This window comes from Poecilia latipinna, unplaced genomic scaffold (genome assembly GCF_001443285.1).
Source record: "Poecilia latipinna isolate Pla-1442-1.1 unplaced genomic scaffold, P_latipinna-1.0 Scaffold617, whole genome shotgun sequence".
Lineage (NCBI taxonomy): Eukaryota > Metazoa > Chordata > Actinopteri > Cyprinodontiformes > Poeciliidae > Poecilia > Poecilia latipinna.
In genome coordinates, this window is record NW_015113233.1 from 146,291 (window position 1) to 157,952 (window position 11,662).

The following is an 11,662-nucleotide window of genomic DNA, read 5'->3' on the forward strand; positions in this document are numbered from 1 at the left end:
AGAATTACCCCCCCTTAATGAAATCAGGAATTAACAATTTCACTTTTAGAAAGTTTTCAATTTTACTTGCCACAGTTTGATTACAAATTCAGAAATCACTTAAATAGGACCTGTCTGACAACATGAAGTAGGCTGAAAGATGTCAAAAAGCAGCATAAGAGCTGCCATTGACATCTGTCTGGGAGGGATTACAAATATATTTCTAGTACTCTGGGATTCCATCTAATCACAGAAAGAGACATTATTCACACATGAATAAAATACAAAACAGTGAGCAGCATACACAGTGTTGCTTACCAGCATCGGCATGTGAATGTGTGTGTGAATTGGTGAAATAACTGAATGATGTCTAAAGTGCTTTGGAGTCCTCTTGACTTGTTAGAGCGTTATACAAGGTCTGGCAATTTACGATTCGTAATTTGAAAAAAGGAAGAAAGAAACCAGGTAAAATGAGCATAAGTGGGGAGCACCACAGTGGAAGCAACTACTAACCAAATGAAACACAAAGACCTGTCCCAGATTTTCCATAAACATCTTAATGATTCCCATGACTTTTGTGAGAAAAAAAAATCTGTGGAGTGACAAAACACAATTGGAATCAGGTAGGAGGAAACTGGTCCAAAGCAGACCAGCATTTCCACCTCTGAATGGCTGTAAAAAGGCCATTAGTATGTAAGCAGCTTAATTCATATGGCACCATGCACAGGTCAAAAATTACAATACAATATAAAAATGAATGCAAATACATTAAAACAAACAAATAAATCAAAGGGAAAGGGGTAAAAGGAAAAATAAAACGACAGTTAAAAAATTAGAGACAAATCATACAATCCCAAAAGTAGTTAAAAGTCATCCTGAATAAATCGGACTTCAGCTGCTTCTAAGAAAAGCTCAGATTGTTATCAGATTATTATAGCCTGACATTAAAATGCATGTGATCAAAAACATAAAACGGTGAAACAAAAGCAAAAACAGACATCTGTTAGTGAACAGTTACTTTTTTGGGCAATGCATTTTTTTTCTCATGGAAACGAGCAGCAACAGCTTATGCGTCGTTTTGGGTTTTGAGAGCACTGAAGGTATGCTCCCTTCACATGGCGAATATACAGGCAAAACGAGATTCTACACGTCCATTACTTCAGTCTCAAAATCTGGGTGAACAGTTTTTACTGTCTGGGTCAGGCAGCACCCAGCCTTTCACAAACGGCATCACACTGTAAGCTGAGCTCAGAGAAAACTCTGATTTGTAAGCTGCCAAGAGCTGAAAAATCCATCAGCACTGCAGCAGCGCCTGCTGTGCTATTAGGTGTCAGACAGACTATCATCAAACTCCCTGTCAGCGATGTGTTTCAGCCTTTCCATTGTTTTAGTACATTTGCTACAAACCAATTTGTGCAAATCGTTCATGAAAAGCCTGCTTCAATATACGTGGAACTCTTTTAACCAATAAGTCCACTTTCTGCTACTTGTTTGTCTCTTATCGTTTTAGTGTTGCAAACTCCTAAATTGAGTCCAGATTTTCCTCCATACAATTATGGATAGAAAACGATAAACAAAACCTCTGATGACGTGACTCTCGAATTGATTTAAATCAATCTTCAGTGACCTCACTTAAAGGGAGTCAATCCGTGCCAAAAAACAGTCAATGGATCCTGGATGAGGTCCCGGTTATTGTAACGCCCCACTGGCTTGGTCGTAACAGTGTCAGTTTAAGTAATTACTCTAATATGAGGGGGAGGATTTAGACATTGGAAACAACCAGTTATAAAATTCTCAGACATAATCTAGCTTGTATTAGAGAGATTCCAATGCTATGATTCTATTCAGGTATTTCTAAAGTTGAACAAACACCCTTTTGTTCATCTACCTCCTTTTGGCTCCATTATTCATCTTTCCATCTTCCAAAACGTTTTTCATCCTTATTTGCAACCCTCCTTGTTCTCGACACCGGAGCTCCTGAGTGCATCCACGCTGCAGATCCATGACTTCATGTCTTGGCGAGTAATTGAGCTCACCGGGGACAGACCTTCTACAGTAGCTGAGTTATTGGATGATCTCACTTTGGCTCCGTCAGCTTGAGAGACTGCCTCATGACCTACATCTTGACATTCATTCATAAAGTCACGTCGGAGCTCAAAGGTTGTTTGCTGGCTGTACAGTTATAACACAAATGTGCTTGCTGTCCTGACGTTAATAACCTGATGATGGAATAAGCTTCCCCAAAGAGGGGGGAAAAAAAAAAAGATTCAAAACTTCTAACCTGGGATTAAGCAAGTCACTCAGTCATGACATGGCAGCCTCTTAATAAACCCAAACATCAGGTATCAAATTATGTATTGTGTATTAAATCAACTGCATAACTGATTTCTCCTCATCATATTAATTGTTGTCATTTGACCATCAGAAAAAGCTGTCGGCTGAAACTATGGTTTTCCCTTAAATATGTTTTAACGCAATGGATATTTATTTAACTTTTGGTTTTTGTTACCATTTCAACAAGAGCCGTGGCAATAATCCTGTAGAATTACACAACTTGTTTGATAGACGTGACTTAAAATGACATTGGAAGACCATATCTTAAACCTTTTTGAGCAAGAAAGCTAGCTGGAATAAAGCCGATGCTTCCTCTCTGTAATACTGGAAGATTGTTCCAAATTCAAGAAACTTTAAAAAAATTAATTAAAAAAATGCTGCTTCTCCATGTTTAGTTCTGACTCTCGGAATGTTGAATAGTCTTGAACCACAAGACCTGATTAGAAACAACAAAATCTTTAATGTCTTATGGTCCTATGCCACTTAGCGACTTGTAAACTAACAGAAGTATTTTAAATGTTAAATAAACAGAAGTATTTCAACTGTTGGCTATTGTGACATCTACTGGCACAAGTTATGATTCGCAAACAACTGAATTCCCTAAATCTATGACGGGATTACGATTACTCTGGAAAAACGGCATCCTTATTTTAATGGCTGTTTTGTGATTTCAATACCAGCAGATTACTTTTAATATTATGAAGTGATCATTAAAACCAAATGTATGCATTCTGAAATCAAACTATCACTCGCAAATTTTAGTATAGCATGGAATCTTTTAGGTTTTTATGATAATGTTCCATAATTCTCAACATTCTGAAACCCAAATCAACAGCATGAATTTAAAAAAAAAATGTTTTTTAGCACCTGAGAGATAATTTTTACTGGTTTGATTAACCTAATACTTTGTCTATTGTTTCATCTTCATTTAAACACATTAATATGTGTTCTTTTTTCCCCCTCTTAGCATTAAAGCCATATTTTTAATTGGCATGCCAGTGACTCACATGGCTTACATTAGTCTTTAGAGCAGCAGCACCAGTCTGGCTGGTAACAATGCACTGATGATCAGCTCTAAGGCAATGTTGTGGCTCTGGGCTGCATTTCCTATAATAAAGACTCAGGGAAGTACCATCTGCTGGTTTACCAACAGGCTGTAATGGTATCCTTGTGTGGATGTTGGCAACAGGTATGAATGAGCTGACAAATAACAGATGTAAGGAAGAAGCTGTTGGCTAGACTCTGACATCGAGAGTTGGCTAAGAGAACTGCCTCTTCAGGGCTTCTGGACTGTCTGCAGTTGAGACTAAGTCAACTTGATAAATGTTTTGACTGTAGCGTTTTTCGATTAAGCACTAACTCTGCTGTACAAAGTTGCCGAGCAGTCAAACTTACAGTTAAGCCTTAGTTGACTATAAGAGTTACATGCTGTAGGATTTCCAACTCAGATACCCTGTTGAAGGACCAGAAAAGAAGACATCTTTTCAGAGTTGGCAGATCCGACTCAGAGTGCTGAAATAAACTCAGGTCGACCGCTTTGGCAGTGAGCAGCCATGGAAAACGCCCGCAGAGGCTAAACAGAAGCCGTGACTAATGGGAGCACGGCTGCTCTTTGATGTTACTGACGAAACCTTTTAAGTGATGCAGAGATGCATTAACACGAACACTGGTTTGAGTGTTTTTTTATTATTTGCCCTGTTTGTTGTAAGTTTGATTAGAGCCAGTTGTCTGCATAACTTCTGTTGACATGGTGTTTGGTTTCTCTTGACAGAAAAGTCACTGAAAGAAGGGGGAACATATAACGGTTTTTAAGTGATTGTGCCTGTGGGGTGACAAGATATTGACTTCATACTATTTCTTATGAACTAAGTCTAAGTTGCTGTTGTGGGCTATGGATATGAAGCTGGAGAAACATGACGAAATGCATCAGTGTACAAGACTTTAAATTAAAATTAAAAAAGTAAAACAATTTTTTTTAGGCTTCTCTTTATGTAGTAGCACTACAAAAGAGTAATAAAAGAGTAAAAACGTAGTCTGTTCCGCTGTCTGTGGTAGGCTTCTGGGCATTTCTGTGGAAAGTGTGGCAAATAAGATATGAATCGTATATAAGCCCTGTAAGGATGTTGCAGTTGGCAAACCATTAGATGTTACAGCGGTAATGTTAGCATCTACTTTGTAGCTTCATAACTAAAAGTATACTTGATTTTCTCTGGAGATCTGATCATCTCTGGTTCAAAATCAGATGTATTTTGAACCAGATCAGTCCGAGTAATCTTTATTACTCGGACTGATCAAATCTGAACTCGACAAGAATTCTTTGAAACAGCTTGTGATTTATGAAATCTCCAAGGCCTGTTCACATTTTTGCAAAACAGATTTTTTCTTTCTGTGTTTCCACCTCCCATCTTGATGTAAGCATAGATTTTGGTGTAACAAAAACTACCAATTTGAAAAATTGTTTTGAAATTTTTTATTTTTATATATTTTTTTAAACTCTCCCTGTGGTGTTTACCTGGAAATGATCAAAAGGATGCAATAGCATAAGAACCTCTAAGATATGAGAATCTTTGACTAAACCAAAAATAATTCCGGGCTAAATTGTTGCCAAAGATTTTAAGAAAAGATTTAAATGCATAGTCAAAACGTGTCTGTTTTGGCACTGTTTGGTATCCAAAACAAACACGTATGAGATGAGAAAAACTGCAAAATGAATAAAAAGATGAAGGGATGAACAGAAATATCACCAGCACTTTTGAACTGGATCCACAATTTAGATCCACAATGATCTGAATTCCTTGTTATATTTGCAGATGCAGACATTGTTTGCCTTCGATGAGGAAGAAATGGAAATGCGGAACAAGGTGGTGGAAGATCTGAAGACAGCACTCCGAACCCAGCCTATGAGGTATGTCCATCATGTGGTGTTTTCCTGGGCTGCAGAGAGTCCAGAGCTCTGCATTGCATGGCTCTCAGTCAAGTCACGCATTCCTGCCATTTGACTTGTTGAGGTAATATCCCACAAACTAATTACGACTAATAATGTAACATACTACTGGAAAGATTTGCTTTACAATAATAGTGCCTCTTGTCATTTGGAATTATCCCCACTTAATTACTTCCAACTGAAATGCAACCAATTAGAGGTATTTTTAGCACCGCAGTTTAGCTTTTCCCTTCCCTGACATGGCCATCGGCAGCTCTTAGGCCTCACACATCAACACAAAGAGCCATTTGAGGACATCAGACGTCCCACTAGTGCAAACTGCTCTCCTCTTGCAGTCTGCGACACCCTTACATCCGTATACATCAGCCATTCGTAAGACGTGGGGGGTCTGAACCAAAGTGGGCCTGTTGATTTTATTTTATTTTTATGTCATGGGGAGATATAAAGTCACAGGCTACATCTAGAGAGTGACAAAAACTCAGGGCAGCTTTGAAGTCTGGGTCACGTCTGGGTTTTGTGTTTATAGGCCAAGTGAACATAAACGTTGTTGGGTGTGTGTTCCAAATGTACATGGGCCCATTTGCTTTTTTTGTTTTTTTGTTTCAGGCCTTGAGATGAATTTTGATCTAAAATGGCACCTTGTATATCAGTGGTGGCAAAGTCCAGCCCTCAGCTCTTGAATGGGTACCCTGTCCACACCTGACTCAGATGTGAAAATGACATAAGTACAGAAACAAGTTCTGCAGAATCCTGTTTAAGACATACTTATTTGACAAATGTATGCTGGGACAGAGATAAATCTAAAAGTTGAAGGACGCTGGCCCTGGCTGGTGATTCCCTACATTTGGTTGTCGTTTTCACATCACTTCTCAATCATTTTTGTCATTCTATGTCTCAGCTTTTTGGACCTCCTTTCTTCTTTTCTGTCGTCTTTGCAGTTATTTCCACTTCTCTCAGCTATGTGCAGGTAATGGAAAGCAGCCATGCTGATGAGACTGTCTGCTCTGCATATGTGTCCGCATGCGTTGTTTGTTTACCAGCCTAATGAAATAACCGGCGACAGATGTTGGCAAATCATCAGCCGACTTTTATCTCAAAATGTCATTAAGTCGGCCTGTTTGTCATCTAAGCAGTCAGTCTGTCTTTGACCATTTTGTGTTTCGCTCTGTTGGTGAAGCTTAGAGATGGACCGATTGAGGCTTTGAAGTCAGAATGGTCAATTTTGTTTTAAGGCTCTACATCCATGCTCATTTGTGTAAATTGCACTTATTTGAACGATAAATCTTAACATTGTGGTAAAAGTACAATCTTTTGCAAGTTCCCTATTAGAGATAGTAGTTTGGAATCCAACAGAAAATAAGGGAACCAGATTCAGCCAAATGTAATGTACTTTGTCTGTCCAAGTGGAAAGATCACATTAAGACATGTTGTCTTCTTTTGCGAGAATGCCCTAGTCCCTTTGACACTGATGCCTCCAAAACCAGATATATTTTTAAAAGTAAGTGAACTATTCAGTTGTGGCCAGAATTTTTGCGACTAGCAGAGCTTAAATTTTTTAACAAAAACAAGATTGTTTGCTCCTCTGCTGGCAAACCGCGGGGTAGTGGTCACATTTGCTTCTCCGGGTACCCCTTTTGTATTAAATAGTCTTAAGGGACACTTCAATGGGGGAAATACCCTTACCATAGCCAATCTCATTGCCTCCCACAGTATATCAGTCTATCTTTGATGGTTTTCTTGGAGAGGAGTGACTTATTTGCTGTCCTCTTTAATAGTAGACCAGCATTGAGAGGCCTCAGCCTCAATGTGTGAGCAAAAACGCTCACATCTGCCGACTGCCATTCCTGAGCAGGATTGTCCTCATGGCAGCTCAGTCCATTAGTTGAAAGGAAATTTCCCTACCACGTCTTGGTCTTTCGAATGTCCCCTGAAGCTTTCTTCACAGCAATTTAAACTCTCTTGCAAATTTCAGTTGTGTTTTTTATAACAAGGTGATTTGGTCGCAATCTTGCTAGCGGCAGTAGTCTGTGAATAGTTTTTCATTCAAAGCATTGATGGCGGCTTGTCCTTTAATTGAGTTTATCATTTCTTATCACTTATTAGCACAAATAGTTTAAACTCCCAGTCTCACTGTTTGCAACCTTGTTGTTTCAATTGATTCAAAATTGATCAGCTACCCTGTCCTTGCTAACTCTGACCCCTGACCTGACGATAAAGTCATTGAGATGCAGATCACTAAAACAATTGTGGGTTTTGTGATGACATTGATTTTATTAACTTTACAGGGTTTTTTTGGACAAGAAATGTATTTTTAAGACTACATTAGAAGCAGAGCAGAGCATCGTCATGTGACGGTAATCCCTTTTTCGTTTTGTTTTCCCAACAACCATTCTCTTGTTCCTGCTTCTCCTTCAAGTGTTTGTTTGTGTTTAATTCAGATAATTTACTTCATCAAACTGTAACGGCTCAATGAGCTCTCTTTAGTGATGCACCTGCACCGGTGCTGTTCTTTTCAGGATGAGTTATGGCCCATTAACCCGCACATGTTTCTCACTACTGTATACCTGATGTGGGTTCCAGGTGCCTCCCACAGAATATGGATGCCTGGGAGATTTGTGGGCAGTGAGTTAATATCCAGCCTTGGTCAAATTTGAGACACATGAACGTCAAAGGGGGAAAAAGATGGTTCAGAGCTTAAAGGTCGGCGAGAAATCTGAGCTTGACACCAACTTTGTGGATCGTTTCTCTGTGCCCTCAGTGAGTCGTCATGCTGTTTTTATGGCCAGCTTTTGTGGGACACGGTTGTTTCTGTCCGTATTCGGCCTTGATTCATGCCTGCCTCAAGTGGCCTCCCTCTCTTTTTCTCCTGGCGTCTTCCCAGAGGCAGCTGGGCCTGGCTGTGAAGAGGGCGCCTTGTTGCCCTAAGCTTGTTTTGCAGGGCCACAGGAGCTAAACACATGCTGGGTATGCACTGTGCCAGGCAGAGGGCACAACAAGAGCACATTGTCAATGATCCATCCATTGCTGTCACATTCTCAAGCAGGATAATAATTTGTATAGCAAGGTGGCATGTATCTCAATGTTTTTATTTTTTTTTTTATTTTTGCATTATGTGCATTTGTAGCTACTTAATGTACAAATGCCTCCTATTTATTTATTTTTTTTATTTGTGGAGCCTAAAATTAAAACAGGTGCAGTATATTTATCTGAAACGCAAACTTTGAGAAGACACTTTAAGATTGTCTAATATGCACCTATAACGTAAGTAATATTCATAAATAATTTTACCTTTCCACAGGCCAAAAGGCAAAGAGATTTGTCCTGTGAATGATTATGGTCAGATTTTCAGCTTGGTTCCAGTGAAATACTGGGAAGGAAAATCACCTCATCAGTGCTTTTTGTATAGTTTGACTGTGCCTGCCAGGCATGCACCAATCTATCATGGACTAGTCTAACATGAGCCAGTTTTCACTTGATTAGCTCTGATGAGCGATCCGTAGGTCAAATGAAAGTAATCAGATGTTAATTATATGTTTTACTCCATTAAATGCATCAGTGTTTAAAACCCCCACTATTTTTGGTTTATCAGCATATCAGTGAGTGATTTTTGCTTTTTTGTTGTTGTTGTGGTCTTGAGTTTAGTAATATCGGTTGATGAACGTGTGGATTTGCTTGTTTTGACATTCTCAAGAACAAATTTAGAATTGGCACGTCAAGAGAAAACTGGAAATCAAGCTTTGCTCCAACACTTCTTTATCTCAACATATCAACCCCAAGAAAAGTTGTTTACAGATGGGGATTTTTTTTTTTAATTCCTCACAAACTCTTTGGGCAAAAGAACTGACATGCTGCTTTGACTCTTGCTTGAGCGAAAGGCAAATGGATTTGGCCTAGAAATACCTTCTATACAGCTCAATGAATACTTAAAAAATCTCTTCATGAGAAGAGATCTATCATTGGGAAAACAATGTCTTCTTTCAGAGGCTTCTTCCAATTCACTGTAGTACGGACAGCTACAGGAAATCTGTCACCACTATCTACTATAACTCTTTATATTATTATAACATGAGTTATAATAACATTTAATTTCCCTTTGGGATCAATAAGATATTTTTGAACTGAATTTGACTTAAATTAGTGACAAGTCCTCTGTTTTGTGAAAAAAAAAAAGAAGTCAGGTAAATTAAAAACTTTTTTTTATACTTTATTAGATATTTTGTGTTTTTGCCAATCTAGTTTAAGGTTAAACTATGACCCTTCAGACGTTGCTCTCAAGATTCATTCTCAGACGTTTCTCCTTTTCTAGATACGATCACTTCATTGCTTCTGTTTATGTTTGCTGTACTTTATGAGACAACTTGATTCTCGTAAAATCATGTGAGCTTTCAGCCTCTTCATTTGACTCAGCTGGTGACCCTTTTTGGCAGGTCGCAGGGACATTTAGTAACAGCGTTAAAGCCACGTTTTGCTCCCTCGTTAGGCCGTAAGTCAGATTTTTCTTTTCAGCTGACGTTGATTAAGAAAATTGGATCTCAACAAATAAAACATAAAGATGCCACTTTGCAGAAATACAAGTGGACCTTGACGAGCCAAAGTAAAGAAAAGTCACGGGGAGGGTTTATTCCAATGCTCCAGTAAATAGTTAATGTAATTCATCAAATGTTGTACTCTTTCTGAACAGACAAATATAGGCACACTGAAATTGTTCTCCTTCTGTAAGATCTGTATTGTTTATCATCCATCAAATGGAGCTGGGCCTGTGTATTTACCCACACAAAGCTAAATCTAAACTCAAACAGGCATGTCAGGGCTGATGGACATATACAAACCATGTAGCCGTGTAGTAGATACACAGTCTGTGTTGCATTTTAATTTATCTTCTAAATATTTCAATATTTGTTGCATGTTATTGTGTCAGCGCTGTTGCATAACTGTTAGCCTCTTGAGTTAAATCCACATCTGTGCTGATATTTGTGGTTCTACTCAAAGCGTCTGTGTGTGCATTCTTGCATCTGAGACACGAAACCCCACAACTGCTGCCATTTAGTCGAAACATTATTGCAGGAGGATAGGGAAACATTTTTTTTTTTTTTTTTCCCCCCTTTCAGGTCAGTGAGGCCGTTGTGACCCATAATGCGCCGCAGTCCAAGCAGACCATCTCAGTGCTTCCCATGACAGCTGTCTGGACATTGTTTTTGCAAATCTCTTCCAGCAGGAATATTGACTTGAGCCCTAGTTCAGTCTCTTCTCCAGCTCCTGAGTCAATAACCCTTTGGAAGGTCTGCTACCAACACAAGGAGAAATTATTATTCAGAACAGTCAGATCTCTTAAAGTCCCGCTTTAACTGGGAGGAAAACCTCTGTTTTCATACATTACGCAATATGTTTCACTGGGAGAGCAAAGCATTACATCTTTAAAGAGTGTTCGAGACGCAGATGTGTTTGCTTCTTTCCGACATCTGATACCAAGTAGTGAAAAGGGATTTTCAGCGAAAACCTGAGTGGAGTGCTACGCTCAAATATTTTAGGTAGATAAAGCTTGAGCTGCTACTAAATATGTACAGAATAGATAATAAACAAATAGATTGTACTAGAATCTGTTAGTGAGGTTTGATGTGTTATGTAATCACACAAATCACTAACTTTTAAACTGTGACCTTTAGGTTGGTATATTGACAAATATGCAATGTCCTTTCTTGGAGTTTGTTTCAATGTTTTTTTTTTTTTTTGTGTGTGTGAAAGGTCAGAGGTTGCACATAATTCTGAGGTGGAAGAAAAATTATGCAAGGTTTCACACTTTCCAGGTTTTTATTTGTAAAGAGAGTATAAACTACGTCTCCTTTCTTTTTACATTATGCATCGCTTTGTGTATGTCTGCCTCATTAAATCCTCCATTGAAGTGAAAACGCCAACTAAAGAAAAGGTAGTTAACGCCCCTCTTCCCTCAGCTGTCAGATTTTGGGGAAAAAAAAAAATAAGAGTTTGTGTCAGTCTGCAGAGTAGCTTCTAGATCAGGGGTCCCCAAACTACGGCCCGCGGGCTGGATGCGGCCCGCCACGTCATTTGGTCCGGCCCCCTGAACAATGCCGGATCTGGCCCGCCTCCTCATACCAGAGAGCATTCAGTGTTTTTTTTTTCATATATTGGATTTTCCGGTTTATATGGGGATTTTTCTTCAACCACCAGGGGCGCTCTTGAGCAGATGTGAAACTAACTTTCCCTCAATGGAATATGTACTAGTCAGTCCCAGTCACCGTTTCACTCACGGTTTTTTCCATTTGCATTCTGGGTAAAAATCTATTTAAAAGCGCGAGTGTGTCGTCGCGCCCCCATTCCCCCCCCCCCCCCCCAAAAAATTTTTTACGGTTTTTTTTTCCTAAAAATAAAACCGGCCCCCCCCACCAA

The 11,662-nt window shown here is 39.1% G+C and overlaps 1 protein-coding gene across 8 annotated transcripts in view; it reads left to right on the forward strand.

Moving 5' to 3' along the window:
- The window catches only part of daam2 (dishevelled associated activator of morphogenesis 2), a 112,259-nt gene that overhangs the window by 61,102 nt on the left and 39,495 nt on the right, over positions 1 to 11,662 (forward strand). For all 8 annotated transcript variants that reach the window (XM_015043123.1, XM_015043124.1, XM_015043120.1 and 5 more), the window contains one exon: positions 5,124 to 5,218. In XM_015043123.1, the coding sequence (XP_014898609.1) occupies positions 5,124 to 5,218 (95 nt within the window). The remainder of the gene's footprint in view (positions 1 to 5,123; positions 5,219 to 11,662) is intronic.